This window comes from Boleophthalmus pectinirostris, unplaced genomic scaffold (genome assembly GCF_026225935.1).
Source record: "Boleophthalmus pectinirostris isolate CB_2022bp ecotype Guang Dong unplaced genomic scaffold, ASM2622593v1 HiC_scaffold_23, whole genome shotgun sequence".
Classification (NCBI taxonomy): domain Eukaryota; kingdom Metazoa; phylum Chordata; class Actinopteri; order Gobiiformes; family Gobiidae; genus Boleophthalmus; species Boleophthalmus pectinirostris.
This window is the reverse complement of record NW_026571207.1, coordinates 776,949-795,383: the sequence shown is the minus strand read 5'-3', so window position 1 is coordinate 795,383 and position 18,435 is coordinate 776,949. Positions and strand designations below refer to the sequence as shown.

General features: G+C 45.6%; 2 protein-coding genes across 2 annotated transcripts in view; both read right to left on the bottom strand.

The window, feature by feature from the left end:
* ap1ar (adaptor related protein complex 1 associated regulatory protein) lies at nucleotides 1–12,328 on the bottom strand. Its single transcript, XM_020933785.2, has 10 exons — nucleotides 12,121–12,328; nucleotides 8,465–8,513; nucleotides 8,336–8,362; nucleotides 7,676–7,704; nucleotides 6,182–6,278; nucleotides 5,925–6,023; nucleotides 3,936–4,000; nucleotides 3,769–3,845; nucleotides 2,455–2,574; nucleotides 1–1,763 (listed from the first exon to the last, which is right to left on the bottom strand). Exons 1-10 carry the CDS (start codon nucleotides 12,189–12,191, stop codon nucleotides 1,468–1,470), a joined length of 930 nt encoding a protein of 309 aa, XP_020789444.2. The 5' UTR covers nucleotides 12,192–12,328; the 3' UTR covers nucleotides 1–1,467.
* Nucleotides 12,329–15,644: 3,316 nt separating this feature from the next.
* LOC129410708 (uncharacterized) overlaps nucleotides 15,645–18,435 on the bottom strand; it is a 4,154-nt gene continuing 1,363 nt past the window's right edge. The window contains exons 2-5 of the mRNA XM_055159558.1: nucleotides 18,225–18,422; nucleotides 17,838–18,040; nucleotides 15,919–16,012; nucleotides 15,645–15,801 (exon numbers count right to left, since the gene is read on the bottom strand). Coding sequence (XP_055015533.1) covers nucleotides 15,676–15,801; nucleotides 15,919–16,012; nucleotides 17,838–18,040; nucleotides 18,225–18,422 — 621 coding nt within the window. The 3' untranslated portion in view covers nucleotides 15,645–15,675. The remainder of the gene's footprint in view (nucleotides 15,802–15,918; nucleotides 16,013–17,837; nucleotides 18,041–18,224; nucleotides 18,423–18,435) is intronic.

Below are 18,435 nucleotides of genomic sequence, written 5' to 3'. Positions count from 1 at the left end.
TAGTCCTGGTTTAGTTCTGGTTTAGTCCTGGTTTAGTCCTGGTTTAGACCTGGTTTAGACCTGGTTTAGACCTGGTTTAGTCCTGGTTTAGTTCTGGTTTAGTCCTGGTGATTGACTGATGATTTTAATGTTTTTTTAAATGACCCGTCAGCAGATTTTCACCACCAAAACACACAGAAATGTTCAGTTTTTATTTTGTCTGGTAAATGTTGGGTTAAATGGAGCGACGCCGGCTCGTTACGCTCGACCCAACATCAGCGTGAAGTCGTCCGTGTTCGGTTCGACCCCCGACCCGCGTGAAAACCTCAGGCACAGGCAGAACACGCGGTTTTATCTCCTCGAGGCTCGACTTCTGCTCAAAAACACCAGGCCGCCTCCAAACGCTTCACGTCTTTTCAGGACTAAACGTAAATAAATAAACCCGGGGGAACAAAGGCGTGGGTCTGCGGGCGCTCACCTGCCGCTCGCCTGTGGGTGCACCTGTCGCGCGCCTGTCGTGTTTGAGCGGTCGGAGGATGGACGGCGGTTCAGATGAAGGCACTGAAAAGCTTTGATCCAAACGGACTCGGGTCTAAAAAAAAAAAAAAACTAAAAAAAAAAGGCGCTGGACCTGATTTTTCGTGTCCCGAAGTGAAAAAAAAAACAACGAGTCCGTCGAGTCCGAACGTGAAGAGTTTTACTGTCAGACGAGCAGGAAGGACAGCTGTTAGCATGCTAGTCCTGGTTTTGGTTTAGTCCAATTTTAGACCTGGTTAAGTCTTGATTTAAACCTGGTTTAGACCTGGTTTAGTCCAGGTTCAGTCCAGGTTCAGTCCAGGTTTAGACCTAATTCAGTCCTGGTTTAGACTTGGTTTAAACCTCTTTTAGACCTGATTTAGTCTCATTTTAGACCTGATTTAGACTTGATTTAGTCCAGGTTTAGTCTTATTTTAGACCTGGTTTAGTCCTGGTTCAGTCCTGGTTTAGACTTGGTTTAAACCTCTTTTAGTCCTGGTTTAATCTCATTTTAGACCTGGTTTAGTCCAGGTTTAGTCCAGGTTCAGTCCAGGTTCAGTCCAGGTTCAGTCTTATTTTAGACCTGGTTTAGTCCTGGTTTAGTCTCTGGTTCAGTCCTTGTTCAGTCCTGGTTTAGTCCAGGTTTAGTCTTATTTTAGACCTGGTTTAGTCCAGGTTTAGTCCAGGTTTAGTCCAGGTTTAGTCCAGGTTTAGTCTCATTTTAGACCTTGTTCAGTCCTGGTGTTTTTTGTTTGACAGTAAAACTTCTCTCTGGTCTGAACTTTATAAAAATCTCGTATAAACTCACGGCGCCGAATAATTCAGACGCTCTGAACGCAGAAGGTCCGAGAGGAAAAACTCTGGACCTCGTGAAATGTTTAGAATGAACCAGTTTTGGTTTTTTAACGTTTTTTTCGGAAGTAAAAATCAGGTGCAGCGCCGTGAAAAGTCGCCGCAGCTCCAGAGGAGCTACTATCTGTGACTGTCCTCCACGTCCGACGGAGTGTCCAGCTCCAAAACGGGATTCACAAAACCCTCAAACTCAGAGTCCAAGTCCAAGTCCTGGTCCAGCGGGTCCTGGTCCAGCGGGTCCGGGTCCGGTCGGCCCGTCCCCGGTTCGGCGCAGTCCTGGGAGCTGATGAAGTCGTTCTCCCACTCCAGGGCGGTGGACTCCTCGGACGTGGGTTTAGATCCGGGTCTGAGCGCGGCTCTCAGGATGTCCTCCTCCGTCCGCGAGCGCTCCCACGGCGGCAGAGAGCGGTTTATCCCTGGAAAAACACAAACGGATCAGCGGGAATCGGGAAAACAACAACAACCTCATCCCACCTCGCGCACTTTTGTCTCTGAACGCTCCGAAACCGTTTATTCATTTTAGACCTGGTTTAGCCTCATTTCAATCTGGTTTTAGACCCGTTTTAGTCTCAGTTTATTCCCGATTCAGTCCCTGATTCAGTCCCGGTCTAGTCCCTGGTCTAGTCTCTACTCTAGTCCCCGGTTCAGTCTCTGGTTCAATCTCTGGTTCAGTCCTCTTTTAGTCCTGTTTTAGTCCTGGTTTCGTCCTGGTTGAGTCGCATTTTACACCCCTTTTAGACCTGTTTTAGTCTCAGTTTATTCCTGATTCAGTCTCTGATTCAATCCTGGTTTACTCCTGGTTTAGTCCTGATTTAGTCTCATTTCAACCTGGTTTTAGACCATTTTTTATTCTCAGTTTATTCCTGGTTTAGTCCCTGATTCAGTCCCTGGTCTAGTCTCTGGTCTAGTCTCTGGTCTAGGTCTAGTCTCTGTCTTCTGGTCTAGTCTCCGGTTCAGTCTCCGGTTCAGTCTCCGGTTCAGTCCTCTTTTAGTCCTGGTTTTGTCCTAGTTTAGTCCTGGTTTAATCTCATTTTACACCCGTTTTAGTCCTGTTTTAGTCCTGTTTTAGTCCCTGGTCCAGTCCCCAGTCCAATCCTGGCTCAGTACCTTCCTCGTCCTCCCACTCCAGGTCCAGCGAGGTCCCGTCCTCTGTGGACCGGGTCTTGGTGGTGAAGTCCCAGCTCAGCTCCGTGTTCGGGGTCACCACAGTCGGGTCCGAGGGCAAACCTGGACCACAAACACCGGGGGGGGGGAGAGAAATAAAAAATAAAAATCAGACCTGATGCAGAAGTTTGATTAACGGCGACAGTGACGGGACGGCGCTCTGACGGGGGAGTGTGGTGTTTCTGTCAAATGATGTGAGAGAAAAGTCTAAATGTCACGATTAAGTTTTTAGAGACACTTTCTCTGCACAAACACGACTGAACGCGTCAACACGACCAAAAGACGATTCTCCCCGTTTACTGTGTGCGCTGACGTTTTTGCAGTGACGTAAATCCACGTTCGGCCGTTCCACTGCACTTTCTCGAGGTGGAGGTCGGTTTCCCCGAGTCCCGAGCTCAAGAGAATAAACGCAGCATAAAACAGAAGTGTGTCTCTGTCTCTGGTTTTATTTTGTCATTTTGGTGCAGATTTGTTAAAAATGTGTCTTTTGGGTCTGAGTCTTGTTTGTATCGGCCTCTTCAGGATCAACAGGACGTTTGAGTTTTGGTGTTGGACAAACGGCGCCGATGAGTCAGATTCAGGTTGATACGTGACGAGAGCAGACACTGGCGTCTACGGGCGGGACATGAGGAGCCCCGACCTGACACCGCCATGTCCTGCCCCGACGCCGCCGCCATGTCCCGCCCCGACACGCCGCCATGTCCCGCCCCGACCGACCCGACCACCCGCCATGTCCCACCCCGACCTGACACCGCCATGTCCCGCCCCGACGCCGCCATGTCCCGCCCCGACCCACCGACCCGACCCCCGCCATGTCCCGCCACCTGACCCCGACCCCGACACCGCCATGTTCCCTGCCCTGACGCCGCCATGTCCCGCCTGCCCCGACTGACGCCGACCACCGTGTCCCGCCCGATGCCCTGAACCCGCCATGTCCCGCCCCGACCTGACGCCGCCGTGTCCCGCCCCGACGCCGCCGTGTCCCTGACCCCGACGCCGCCTGTCCCGTCCCGCCCCGACCGCCGCCGTGTCCCGCCCCGACGCCGCCGTGTCCCGCCCCGACCTGACGCCGCCGTGACCTGTTATACTGTTGTGGCTGTCGGTCGCCTGTCAATCATCGCTCCGGAGCCCGCCCACTCTGGAGGATTTGTCAGATTTTGCTTCGGGGGCGGAGTAAAGCTCGGGGCGGGGCTTCAGTAAAAGTGTAATCCTCCCTCTTGAACATCACCCGCAGGTAAAAACCAAGTCCGGACTCACGGTTGCTCCTGAACGCCTCAGACTGGGCCTTCACATTCTGGAGGTAGGCGTCGAAATCCACGCCTTTCTCGCTCTGTCTGCGGGGGAAAAAAAATAAAATTTTAAATCCAAAATTAAAACCCCCACATTTCACGGTAAAAACTTTCTGAAAACACCGGAGGACTGACTTTCTTTGGTCTCGGGTCTCTTCCGTGGCTCCGTCGGCTCGGCCTCTGCTCCTCTGAGACGCCAACTGAGGAGAAACGCACGGCTCAGTACAAACGAAAAGAACCGACGAAAACGGAAAATAAACGACGGCGAAATGAAGTGAAACCAAGAGCAACGGAACAAAAACGAGCGGGATGTGAACGCAGAAGCAGGAGAGGAGTGATGTGTTTGTAACAGAGCGTCAGGGTAAAGGACTGAACCAGATCTAAACCAGGACTGAACCAGGACTGAACCAGGACTAAAACCAGGACTGAACCAAGGACTAAACCAGGACTGAACCAGGACTAAACCAGGACTGAACCAAGGACTAAAACAGGACTGAACCAGGACTAAACCAGGACTGAACCAGGACTGAACCAAGGACTAAACCAGGACTGAACCAGGACTGAACCAAGGACTGAACCAGGACTAAACCAGGACTAAACCAGGACTGAACCAAGGACTGAACCAAGGACTAAACCAGGACTGAACCAAGGACTGAACCAGGACTAAACCAGGACTAAACCAAAGACTGAACCAGGACTAAACCAAAGACTGAACCAGGACTAAACCAGGACTAAACCAGATCTAATCCAGGACTGAACCAGGACTAAACCAGATCTAAACCAGGACTGAACCAAGGACTAAACCAGGACTAAACCAGATCTAAACCAGGACTAAACCAGATCTAAACCAGGACTGAACCAGGACTAAACCAGATCTAAACCAGGACTAAACCAGATCTAAACCAGGACTGAACCAGGACTAAAACAGGACTGAACCAAGGACTAAACCAGGACTGAACCAAGGACTGAACCAGGACTAAACCAGGACTAAACCAAGGACTAAACCAGGACTAAAACCAAGGACTAAACCAGGACTGAACCAGGACTAAACCAGGACTGAACCAGGACTGAACCAAGGACTAAACCAGGACTAAACCAGGACTGAAACCAGGACAACCAGGACTAACCAGGACCTAAACCAGGACTAACCAGGACTAAACAGGACTGAACCAGGACTGAACCAGACTAAACCAGGACTAAACCAGGACTAAACAGAACCAAGGACTAAACCAGGAACCAGGACTGAACCAGGACTAAACCAGGACTAACCAGGACTAAACCAGGACTAACCAGGACTGAACCAAGGACTGAACAAGGACTAAACAGGACTAAACCAAAGAACCAGGGACTAAACCAAGACTGAACCAGGACTAAACCAGGACTAAAACCAGACCAGACTGAACCAGACTAAACCCAGGACTGAACCAGGACTAAACCAGGACTCTAAACCAGGACTGAACCAGGACTAAACCAGATCTAAACCAGGACTAAACCAGGTCTAAACCAGGACTAAACCAGGACTAAACCAGATCTAAACCAGGACTAAACCAGATCTAATCCAGGACTGAACCAGGACTAAACCAGATCTAAACCAGGACTAAACCAGATCGAATCCAGGACTGAACCAGGACTAAACCAGATCTAAACCAGGACTAAACCAAGATAAAACCAGACTAAACCAGATCCAGGACTGAAAACCAGGACTGAACCAGGACTAAACCAGATCTAAACCAGGACTAAACCAGATCTAATCCAGGACTGAACCAGGACTAAACCAGGACTAAACCAGGACTAAACCAAGGACTAAACCAAGGACTAAACCAGGACTAAACCAGATCTAAACCAGGACTAAACCAGGACTAAACCAAACAGAGGCTGAAAAAACGTGTCAAATTTTCGTTTAAATTAAAACCACAGAGAGACTCACAGTTTGAGGAGAAACGGGATTCGTTTTTTTCGAGACGATTCAAATTTTTAACGACGACTATGTATTTTTTTTTAATTCGAGCTTTACGTTTCGCCCGATTTTGTTTACGTTTCGCCGCTCTCTCGTCACACACACACACACACACACACACACACGCGTAAGTGCAGTGGTCGGAGGAGCCAGCGGGGGGCGCTCACCTCCTTGGCCCTCTGCTCTCGTGCCGAGCGTGCGACCTCGCGCTGGGCGGCGTGCCTAGCCTCCTCTTCTAGCCTTAACTGCTCCTCTTGTGCCTCTAACTACGGAAATAAAAAAACAAAACAAAAACAAACAAAAAAAGCACAAAGCAAAATAAAATTACTCAAACCAAAACCGGAGCGGAACCAAAAGTGAAGCCAAAAATGACAAAAAACAAATGAGGAAACAGGAGAAGAAGTTTTTTAAAGGTGGACTTGACCTCTTGCTGGAGTTTTTTGTCGATGTGGAGCTGTTTTTCGGAGAGGGCGGAGTAGTGGTGGTCGCGCAGGTGTTTGATCTCGTCCTCCGAGATCGGCCTGTGGGGGAAAGGAAAACGGACAAAAGGTTCAGACGAGCGCGGCGGGAAAAGTCCAAGTATCACTCGTTTTTCAAAATAAAACTGAAAATAAGAAACGAAAAAAACAAAAACAAAAACAAGACTGTTTTCTTCAACATTTGTCTACAAAACTAAAATGAAAAAACAGATAATGGACTGAACTAATCCAGGACTGAACCAGGACTAAACCAAGGACTAAACCAAGGACTAAACCAAGGACTAATCCAAGGACTAAACCAGGACTGAACCAGAACTGAAACCAGAACTGAACCAGACTAAACCAAGGACTAAACCAAGGACTAAACCAGAACTGACCAAGGACTAAACCAGGACTGAACCAGAACTGAACCAAGGACTAAACCAAGGACTGAACCAGGACTGAACCAGGACTGAACCAAGGACTAATCCAAGGACCAAGGACTGAACCAGAACTGAACCAAGGACTAAACCAAGGACTGAACCAGAACTGAACCAGGACTGAACCAGGACTGAACCAAGGACTGAACCAGGACTGAACCAAGGACTAAACCAAGGACTGAACCAGAACTGAACCAAGGACTAAACCAAGGACTGAACCAGAACTGAACCAAGGACTAAACCAGGACTAAACCAGGACTGAACCAGGACCGAACAGGACTAAAACAGGACTAAAACAGAACTGATCCCAGGACAGATCCCAGGACTGAACCAGGACTAAAACAGGTCTAGACTAGATCTAAACCAGAACTGATCCCAGAACAGATTCCAGGACTAAACCAGGACTGATCCAAGACTAAACCGGTCTCAGTCCCGATCACCTGACAGATTACATGGGCGCACTTCTGAGCCCGTCCTGACACTCAGTCCTGGTTCAGGCCTGGTTCAGGCCTGGTTCGGTCCTGGTTCGGTCCTGTTTTAGTCCTGATTTAGACCTGGTTCAGGCCTGGTTCAGTCCTGTTTTAGTCCTGATTTAGACCTGGTTCAGTCCTGGTTCAGTCCTGTTTTAGTCCTGGTTCAGTCCTTTATCCATTTTTTGTTTAAACACAAAATCAAAAAAATCAATCATTATCTGTTTTTTCACTTTGGTTTTGGAGACAAATAATGAAGAAAATTATTGTTTTTCCATTTTCTTATTTTTTTTTGTTTTATTTTGAAGAACGAATTTCAACCTTTGCCGGGAAAGTTCCACAGTGAAGCATTTATTACATTACAGGTGTTTCTGTTGCTGTAAAAATACTCTAAAAACACGACTTCGTAAATCCAAGCAGGCTCGCCTCTCCACAGACGTGCCCCGTCTCCTCGTGATAGAGGTAAATAAGCTTAATGCTACACTGAGGAACATTTCAAAGTCACACAGACTAACTTTAGAATCTGTAAAAGTGAAAGTGAAAGTCTTACTTGGGGCAGGGCTGTGGACTCTCTGCTCCCTGAAACAGAAGCACAAGATAAACAGGAAAACTCTCATACAACTCCTCTGACCTTCTGACCTGCTCCTTTGTTCCTCTGACCTTCTCCTCTCCTCCTCTGACCTTCTGAACCTTCTCCTCTGCTCCTCTGCCCCTTCTGACCTTCTCCTCTGCTCCTCTCTGCTCCTTTGACCCTCTGACCTTCTGACCCTCCTCTGCTCCTCACCTCTGACCCTTCTCTGACCTTCTCCTCTCCTCCCTCTCTGACCTTCTCCTCTCCTCCTCTGACCTTCTCTGACCTCCTCCTCTCCTCCTGACCTTCTCCTCTCCTCCTCTCCTGACCTTCTCCTCTCCTCCTCTCCTGACCTTCTCCTCTCCTCCTCCTGACCTTCTCCTCTCCTCCTCCTGACCTTCTCCTCTGCTCCTCCTGACCTTCTCCTCTCCTCCTCTGACCTTCTCCTCTCCTCCTCTGACCTTCTCCTCCTCTCCTCCTCTGACCTTCTCCTCTCCTCCTCTGACCCTCCTCTGACCTCCTCCTCCTGAATTTCTCCTCTCCTCCTCTGACCTTCTCTGACCTCCTCCTCCTGACCCTCTGCTCTGTTCTTCCCCTTCTCCTTCACACATTCAAAAATCCAGAATGAGAAGAACTCACCTCATCACTTTCCACCAAGTTCTCAAACTGTAAACGATAAAAAAAACCCTCAGAGTTACTCAAATGACAAACACGTTGAGATCTTTCGGCGTAACGAGGTGGTGAGTGCGTCTGTGGTCGCGCTCGTACCTCTATGGTGTAATGCTCCCCGACCGTGCTGCTCCGAAAGTACTTGGACCTGAAGAAAAACGGGAAAACAGATTTGGTTTCACTCCAAAAATTGCAAAAATGAGCCTTTCCTGCCTCCATGGAGATGTTATTTCCATGATTATTTATTTTTTATTTTTATTTTATTATATTATTATATTTTTTATATTATTATTTTATTTATATTATTATTTTATTTATTTTTTTGTATTTTTATTTTATTATATTATTATATTTTTTATATTATTATTTTATTTATATTATTATTATTATATTATTTTTTAAATAGATTATTTATTTTTAAATTTGATCAGTTAAAGGTGTTTTAGAGCTCAAAAACACAATAAAAACACTCATTCTTTCCATGTGCGTGCTCGTTTTTCCGTAGATCTGACCCGTTAACCTGTGTCTCAAGTGTGATGACCAAGTTTATTTTCAAGTGCTTTTTTGTTCAAAAGTTCTCGCTGATTCCATGGTCGTTATATTAGTAGAAAAAAGGTCTCAAAATGTCAATATTATCGTTTATCGCAATAAAAAAACTATAAATAATATAATACAATAAATAAAAAACTACCGCAATAAACCTGATATAGTCTTGGTTTAGATCCAGTTTAGACCTGATATACTTCTATTTTAGTCCTGGTTTAGTCCTGATTTAGACCTGAAACAGACCTGGTTTAAACCCGGTTCAGACTTGATAGAGTTCTATTTTAGCTCTAATTTAGACCTGGTTTTGTCCTAGTTTAGACCCGGTAAAGACCTGGTTTAGACCTGAAATAGCCTTGGTTTAGTCCTAGTTTAGACCTAATTTAGACGTAAAATAGACCTGGTTTAAAACCGGTTTAGACCTGATATAGTCCTGGTTGAGCTCTAGTTTAGACCTGGTTTAAATCTGGTTTAGACCTGAAATGGTCCTGGTTTAGATCCAGTTAAGACCTGGTTTAGACCTGATATAGTCGTGGTTTAGTCCTAGTTTAGAACAGATTTAGACCTGAAATAGTCCTGGTTTAGACCTGATATAGTCCTGGTTTAGACCTGGTTCTATTTTAGCCCTAGTTTAGATCAAATGGGTCCAAAATAGACACACCTGGGACATTTCTTGTATAAACTCGGGACAAATCAGTGGTTTTGGATAAATCTGCGGGGACAGGTGGACACAGACTCAGACCTGGGACTGTCCCGGGGTAAATAGGGCAGGTCTGATCACCAGTGTTGGGGAGTAACAGATTACATGTACTGGAGTTACGTAATCAGAGTACATTCCACCGTAATTCCACTCATTGCCGGACACTAAACCAGGTCTAAAACCAGGTCTAAAACCAGGTCTAAACCAGGTCTAAAACCAGGTCTAAACCAGGTCTAAAACCAGGTCTAAACCAGGACTAAAACCAGGTCTAAAACCAGGTCTGAACCAGGTCTAAACCAGGTCTAAAACCAGGTCTAAACCAGGTCTAAACCAGGTCTAAACCAGGTCTGAACCAGGTCTAAACTAGGTCTAAACCAGGTCTAAACCACGTCTAAAACCAGGTCTAAACCACGTCTAAAACCAGGTCTAAACCAGGTCTAAACCAGGTCTAAACCAGGTCTAAAACCAGGTCTAAACCACGTCTATACCAGGTCTAAACCACGTCTAAAACCAGGTCTAAAACCAGGTCTAAACCACGTCTATACCAGGTCTAAACCAGGTCTAAACCACGTCTAAAATCAGGTCTAAACCACGTCTAAAACTAGGTCTAAACCAGGTCTGAACCCTGTCTAAACCTGGTCTAAACTAGGTCTGAACCAGGTCTAAACCAGGTCTAAAACCACGTCTAAAACCAGGTCTAAATTAGGTCTAAACCAGGTCTAAAACTAGGTCTAAACTAGGTCTGAACCAGGTCTAAACCAGGTCTAAACCAGGTCTAAACTAGGTCTAAACTAGGTCTGAACCAGGTCTGAACCAGGTCTAAACCAGGTCTAAACTAGGTCTGAACTAGGTCTAAACCAGGTCTAAACCACGTCTAAAACCAGGTCTAAACCACGTCTAAAACCAGGTCTAAAACCAGGTCTAAAACCAGGTCTAAACCACGTCTAGGTCTAAACCACGTCTATACCAGTCTAAACCACGTCTAAAACTAGGTCTAAAACCAGGTCTGAACCCTGTCTAAACCTGGTGTAAACTAGGTCTGAACCAGGTCTAAAACCACGTCTAAAATCAGGTCTAAATTAGGTCTAAACCAGGTCTAAAACTAGGTCTAAACTAGGTCTGAACCAGGTCTGAACCAGGTCTAAAGGTCTAAACTAGGTCTAACCAGGTCTAAACTAGGTCTAAACTAGGTCTAACCACGTCTAAAACCAGGTCTAAACCACGTCTATACCAGGTCTAAACCACGTCTAAAATCAGGTCTAAACCACGTCTAAAACTAGGTCTAAAACCAGGTCTAAAACCAGGTCTGAACCAGGTCTAAACCAGGTCTAAACAGGTCTAAAAGGTCTAAACAGGTCTAAACTAGGTCTGAAAGGTCTAAACTTAAACCACGTCTAAAACCAGTCTAAACCACGTCTAAAATCAGGTCTAAACTAGGTTCTGAACCAGGTCTAAACAGGTCTAAACTAAGTCTGAACTAAACTAGGTCTAAACCACACGTCTAAACCACGTCTAAAACCAGGTCTAAACCATGTCTATACCAGGTCTAAACCACGTCTAAAACATCTAAAACCAGGTCTAAACCAGGTCTAAACCACGTCTAAAACCACTCTAAACCAGGTCTAAACCACGTCTAAATCAGGTCTAAAACCACGTCTAAAGGTCTAATCCAGGTCTAAACCACGTCTAAAACCAGGTCTAAAACCAGGTCTAAACCACGTCTAACCAGGTCTACCAGTCTAAAACCAGTCTAATCTAACCAGGTCTAACCACGTCTAAAACACGTCTAAAACCAGGTCTAAATTAGGTCTAAACCAGGTCTAAAACTAGGTCTAAACCAGGTCTAAAACCACGTCTAAAACCAGGACTAAACCAGGATTTAACAGGACTAAATCCTGCTGTGTGGACGTGTCTCTTCGTTTTCTATCAATAATATTTTTAATTTGGTTCAGTAAAGTCTGGACTTTTTATTTTCTTTTATCAGACAAAACTTCTTAAGTGAAGATTTCCTCGTCTTTGCTTCTCTACAGAAAACCAAGTAATCCAAAGTAATCAGATTACGTTACTCACTTTAAATCCTTTAATGGATTACTTTACAAAGTACATTTTGGGGTGTGTAATCTGTAATCTGTCTGTGGATTACGTTTTAAATGTAAACTTCCCAACGCTTCTGATCACCGGTTCCTCCGCTGACCTCAGCCGGGGACGAAGCTTGACCCCGGGGGACAACTGCGGACACGGGCGGGGTCTGTCCGGACTAATAATTGATTAAAGATTTCCTCACATTTTTACGCTTTTCCGCATCTTAAACCACCGCGCCTTCTTCCCTAGACACATTCTACATTTCAGGACGTGTGTGTTTAGTAAATAAACGTTTTAAATGTTCACTTTATCGTTTTATTTTCTGTATTTTTCCAGTTAAGACCCGAGTGTCCGGCGGGGCGCTGTTAGCCGTTAGCTCGGTTAGCCCCGGATGCTAAAGGCTACAGCGGGTCGCGTCGGCTCCCCTTACCCGCCTCCCCGCTGCAGTCGGTCGGCCTCCCTGCGGAACAGCCCCGCGCAGTAAGCCCAGCAGTTTCCCATCGCATTGTCGGATGGTCCCGCGAGAAGAGCCGGTGTCCCGAAGCCGAAGCAGGTGAACTACGGCGCGGCTACATGTCTGAGGATGCTCCCGGCACTTCCTGGTTCGGTGTGTAAAAAAAAAAAATAAAAAAAATAAAAAAGTGAAAATGTCGCCCTCTCGTGATGAGTAAAAGTGATTTATTTTATTTTATTTATTCGTCATGTTTACAGGAAAGACGCCGCTGAGTAATCTGACAGTGATAGTCCTGGTTTAGATCTGAAATAGTCCAGATATAGTCTTGGTTTAGCCCTAGTTTAGTCCAGGTTTAGTCCTGGTTTAGACCTGGTTTATACCTGAAATAGTCCTGGTTTAGACCCGGTAAAGACTTGGTTTAGACCTGAAATAGTCCTGGTTTAGACCTGGTTTAGATGTAAAATAATCCAGTTTAGTCCTAGTTTAGATCTGGTTTACTCATGGTTTAGACCTGGTTTAGACCTGGTTTATACCTGAAATAGTCCTGGTTTAGACCCGGTAAAGACTTGGTTTAGACCTGAAATAGTTCTGGTTTAGACCTGGTTTAGACCTGAAATAGTCCTGGTTTAGACCCAGTTTAGACCTGGTTTAGATCTAAAATAATCTAGTTTTGTCCTAGTTTAGATCTGGTTTAGTCCTGGTTTAGACCTGGTTTAGTCCTAGTTTAGACCTGGTTTAGTCATGGTTTAGACCTGGTTTAGATCTGGTTTAGACCTGAAATAGTCCTGGTTTAGACCTGGTAAAGACCTGGTTTAGACCTGAAATAGTCCTGGTTTAGTCCTAGTTTAGACCTGGTTTAGATGTAAAATAATCCAGTTTAGTCCTAGTTTAGATCTGGTTTACTCATGGTTTAGACCTGGTTTAGACCTGAAATAGTCCTGGTTTAGACCCAGTACAGACCTGGTTTAGCCCTGAAATAGTTCTGGTTTAGACCTGGTTTAGACCTGAAATAGTCCTGGTTTAGACCCAGTTTAGACCTGGTTTAGATCTAAAATAATCTAGTTTTGTCCTAGTTTAGATCTGGTTTAGTCCTGGTTTAGACCTGGTTAGTCCTTTAGACCTGGTTTAGTCATGGTTTAGACCTGTTTAGACCTGGTTTAGACCTGAAATAGTCCTGGTTTAGACCCAGTTTAGACCTGGTTTAGATCTAAAATAATCCAGTTTTTGTCCTAGTTTAGATCTGGTTTAGTCCTAGTTTAGACCTGGTTTAGTCCTAGTTTAGACCTGGTTTAGTCATGGTTTAGACCTGGTTTAGACCTGGTTTTAGACCTGAAATAGTCCTGGTTTAAGACCTGGTAAAGACCTGGTTTAGACCTGGTTTAGACCCAGTAAAGACCTGTTTAAAATTTAGTCTAGTTTAGACCTGTTTGTCCTAGTTTAGTCCTAGTTTAGACCTGGTTTAGTCATGGTTTAGACCTGGTTTAGATCTGGTTTAGACCTGAAATAGTCCTGGTTTAGTCCTAGTTTAGACCTAATTTAGACCTGAAATAGTCCTGGTTTAGATCTAAAATAATCCAGTTTAGTCCTAGTTTAGACCTGGTTAATCATGGTTTAGACCTGAAATAGTCCTGGTTTAGACCCGGTTTAGACCTGATATAGTCCTGGTTTAGTCCTAGTTTAGACCTAATTTAGATGTAAAATAGACCTGGTTTAGACCTGATTTAGACCTGAAATAGTCCTGGTTTAGTCCTAGTTTAGACCTGACTTAGACCTGAAATAGTCCTTGTTTAGACTCTGTTTAGACCTTGTTTAAACCTGATATAGTCCTGGTTTAGACCTGGTTTAGACCTGGAAATAGTCTTGGTTTAGACCCGGTTTAGACCTGACATAGATTTATTTTAGCTCTAGTTTAGACCTGGTTTAGACCTGAAACAGTCCTGGTTTAGATCCAGTTTAGAACTGATATAGTTCTAGTTTAGCTCTAGTTTAGACCTGGTTTAGACCTGATTTAGACCTGAACCGGTCCTGGTTTAGACCCTGTTAAGACCTGATTTAGACCTGATATAGTCGTGGTTTAGTCCTAGTTCAGAACTGATTTAGACCTGAAATAGTTCTGGTTTAGACCCCGTTTAGACCTTATATAGTTCAATTTTAGCTCTGGTTTAGTCCTGGTTTAGACCTGAAATAGTCCTAGTTTAGACCTGGTTTAGACCTGAAATAGTCCTGGTTTAGTCCCGGTTTAGATCAAATTGGTCCAAAATAGACACACCTGGGACATTTCTTGTATAAACCCGGGACAAATCGGTGGTTTTGTATAAATCTGCGGGGACAGGGGGACACAGACTCAGACCTGGGACTGTCCCGGGTCAGTGGGGATGTCCGGTCTGGTCCGGTCTGGTCCGGTCTGGTCCGGTCTGGTCCGGTCTGAATCTGAGGATGCAGAGGGGACGAGGATGATGGAGGCAGCTTCTTCCAGAGTCATATTACAGCGAGGATAAAGACACTCACATTATGATCTGAAGAAAAGATCCAGCCGGTTTAAAAAAAAGGGACAGTTTTGCGACAGGAAATCAAACTTTCTAAAATATTGTGTTTATTAATAATTTTTGGCGTGAGAAGTTTTAAACCTGATTCTTTTCCGTTTTCATCGTTGACATAACCTCATCTGTTCAGTGACAGGTCAAATATTTCTGTGTTCTGAGTTCTGCCGCTGAGTCTGGATCTGTCGTCCTGGTTTAGTCCTGGTTTAGTCCTGGTTTAATCCTAGTTTAGTCCCTGGTTTAGTCCTGGTTCAGTTCTGTTTTAGTCCAGTTTTAGTCCAGTTTTAGTCCTGGTTTAGTCCTGGTTTAGTCCTGGTTTTAGTACCTGGTTCAGTACTGGTTCAGTCCTGTTTTAGTCCAGTTTTAGTCCTGGTTCAGTCCAGTTTTAGTCCGGTTTTAGTCCAGTTTTAATCCTGGTTTAGTCCTGGTTTAGTCCTGGTTTAGTCCCTGGTTCAGTCCCGTTTTAGTCCTGGTTTATTCCTGGTTTAGTCCTGGTTCAGTCCTATTTTAGTCCAGTTTTAGTCCTGGTTCAGTCCAGTTTTAGTCCGGTTTTAGTCCAGTTTTAATCCTGGTTCAGTCCTGGTTTAGTCCTGGTTCAGTCCTGGTTTAGCCCTGGTTTAGTCCCTGGTTCAGTCCCGTTTTAGACCTGGTTTATTCCTGGTTTAGTCCTGGTTCAGTCCTATTTTAGTCCAGTTTTAGTCCTGGTTCAGTTCTGTTTTAGTTCAGTTTTAGTCCTCGTTCAGTCCTGTTTTAATCCTGGTTTAGTCCTAGTTTAGCTCTGGTTTAGTCCTGGTTTAGTCTTGTTTTATTTCTGGTTTAGTCCTGGTTTCGTCCTGGTTTAGTCCTGTTGGTTTAGTCCTGGTTTAGTCCTGTTTTAGTCCTGTTGGTTTAGTCCCTGTTGTTAGTCCTTGTTTTAGTCCGTTAGTTGTTGGTTAGTTCCTGGTTTAGTCCTGTTGGTTTCGTCCTGGTTTAGTCCTGGTTTAGTCCTGGTTTAGTCCGAGTCGTCAGAGGGGAACAGGTATCTCTGGATTTCTTCTTCTGCTGCAGTTTCCTCGACTTTAGACTCCGGAGCTTTTGGAACCGCACGGACGAACTTCGGCATCGGCTTTTTCTTCAGCTGAAACAAAACATTCACGTTTTAAAATAATAAAAATAATAATTACTGAACCGAGTATTTCACCGATAAATACAGAGGTTTGTTTTAGTTTGGAGCGAGACGTTTTGTGGGACTCACGACTTTCTTTGGCTCGGACATGGAGCGCTCCAGGTACCTCCTCATCCGCTCCCTCTGCTTCTCCTGCTGCTCCCTCAACTTCTCCTCACGCTGCCTGCAGCAGAGACCTGGTTTAGACCTGGTTTAGACCTGGTTTAAACCTGGTTTAGACCTGGTTTAGACCTGGTTTAACTGGTTTAAACCTGGTTAGACCTGGTTTAGACTGATTTAAACCGGTTTAGATCTGGTTTAGACCTGGTTTAGACCTGGTTTATGGTTTAGACTGAACCTGGTTTAGACCTGGTTGGTTTAGACCTGGTTTAGACCTGATTTAGACTTGGTTTAGACTGGTTTAGACCTGGTTTAAATCTGGTTTAAACCTGGTTTAGACCTGTTTAGACCTGGTTTAGTCTGGTTAGTGGTTTAGACCTGGTTTAGTCTGGTTCAGTCCTGGTTTAGAGTCTGGTTTTAGTCCTGGTTTAGTCCTGGTCCTGGTTTAGTCTGTTTAGACCTGGTTTAGTCCCTTGGTTTAGTTTCAGTCCTGGTTTAGTCCTGGTTTTAGTCTGGTTAGGGTCCTGGTAGTTAGTCCTGGTTCGTCCTGGTAGTCCTGGTTTCCTGGTTTAGTCTGGTTCAGTCCTGTTTAGTCCTGGTTTAGTCTGGTTTTAGTCCTGGTTTAGTCCTGGTTTAGTCCTGGTTTTAGTGTCTGGTTTAGTCCTGGTTTAGTCCCTGGTTAGTCCTGTTTTGTCCTGGTTTGTCTGGTTCAGTCCTGGTTTAGTCCTGGTAGTCCTGTATAGTCCTGGTTCCTCCTGGTTTAGTAGTCCTGGTTTAGTCCTGAGTTTTTAGTCCTGTTTAGTGTCCTGTTCAGTCCTGTTTAGTCCTGTTTTAGTCCTGGTTCAGTCTGTTTAGTCCTGGTTTAGTCCGGTTTTTTTCCTGGTTTAGTCAGGTTCCTGGTCCTGGTTTAGTCCTGGTTTTGTCCTGGTTTAGTCCTTGTTCAGTCCTGGTTTATCCTGTCCTGTTTAGTCCTCAGTCCTGGTTCGTCCTGTTTCCTGGTTTAGTCCTGGTTCAGTCCTGTTTTCAGTCCTGGTTTAGTCCTGGTTCCTGGTTGGTCCTGGTTAGTCCTGTCTAGTCCTTGTTTAGTCCTGGTTTAGTCCTGGTTTAGTCCTGGTTCAGTCCTGGTTTAGTCCTGGTTGTAGTCCCTGTTTAGTCCTGTTTAGTCCTGGTTAGTCCTGGTTTAGTCCTGGTTTTGTTTTAGTCCTGGTTTAGTCCTGGTTCAGTCCTGGTTTAGTCCTGGTTCAGTCCTGGTTTAGTCCTGGTTTTGTTTTAGTCCTGGTTTAGTCCTGGTTCCTGGTTTAGTCCTGGTTTAGTCCTGGTTTAAGTCTGGTTCCTGTCCTGGTTTAGTCAGTCCTGGTTCAGTCCTGGTTAGTCCTGGTCCTGGTTCGGTCCTGGTTTAGTCCTGGTTTCAGTCCTGGTTTCAGTCCTGGTTAGTCCTGGTTTCCTGTTTTAGTCCTGTTTAGTCCTGGTTCAGTCCTGTTTTAGTCCTGGTTTAGTCCTGGTTCGGTCCTGTTTAGTCCTGGTTCAGTCCTGGTTTAGTCCTGGTTTTAGTCCTGGTTCAGTCCTGGTTTAGGCCTGGTTCGGTCCTGGTTTAGTCCTGGTTAGTCTGGTTCAGTCCTGTCCTGTTTTAGTCCTGGTTCAGTCCTGGTTAGTCCTGGTTCGGTCCTGTTCAGTCCTGTTTAGTCCTGGTTTCAGTCCTGTTTTAAGTTCCTGGTTCAGTCCTGTTTTAGTCCTGGTTCAGTCCTGGTTAGTCCTGTTTTAGTCCTGGTCCTCAGTCCTGGTTTTAGTCCTGGTTCAGTCCTGGTTCAGTCCTGGTTTAGTCCTGGTTTAGTCCTGGTTCGGTCCTGGTTCGGTCCTGTTTTAGTCCTGGTTTAGTCCTGGTCCTGTACCTGGCTCTCTTCTCGCTCTCCTTCACTCTCCTCATCAGGTCCAGACTCTCCTGTGGGATGGACTCGAGGTTCTGGAGGAGTTCGCTGAGCGTGGCCTCGATCTGTGTGAGCTTCTCTAAGGTGGAGAAGGTGGAGACCCGGTCGTCCACGCAGCTCTGATGGACCAGGGAGACCTTCTCGCCCAGAGCGTCCAGCAGCAGGTCCTGAACGAGAAGACACGACAAAACACCGAATCACAAATCAAATATCATCACTCAAAAATCCTGAACCACACAAAACTGACTCCTGTGAGTTTTAAGTCCTGTTCTGATGTTCCTCCTCACAAACAGACCTGGACCTGGTCCTGGACCTGGTCATGGTCCTGTGTGATGAGGGACACGTGTGTACCTGGTCCTGTGTGTTGAGGGACACGTGTGTGTTGAGGGACACGTGTTGTGTTGAGGGACACGTGTGTGTTGAGGGACACGTGTGTACCTTGTCCTGTGTGTTGAGGGACACGTGTGTGTTGAGGACACACACGTGTGTGTTGAGGGACACGTGTGTGTTGAGGGACACGTGTGTGTTGAGGGACGTGTGTACCTGGTCCTGTGTGTTGAGG

What these genes read in the sequence shown, in the direction of transcription:
- ap1ar (XM_020933785.2), bottom strand. Translation starts at nt 12,191, where the DNA reads ATGGGAAACTGCTGGGCTTACTGCGCGGGGCTGTTCCGCAGGGAGGCC. An exon ending in CGACTGCAGCGGGGAGGCGG is followed by an intron (nt 8,514 to 12,120) that starts GTAAGGGGAGCC and finishes GTTTTTCTTCAG; the next exon opens with GTCCAAGTACTTTCGGAGCA. An exon ending in GAGAGCAGAGGGCCAAGGAG is followed by an intron (nt 4,001 to 5,924) that starts GTGAGCGCCCCC and finishes GTTTCTCCTCAG; the next exon opens with TTGGCGTCTCAGAGGAGCAG.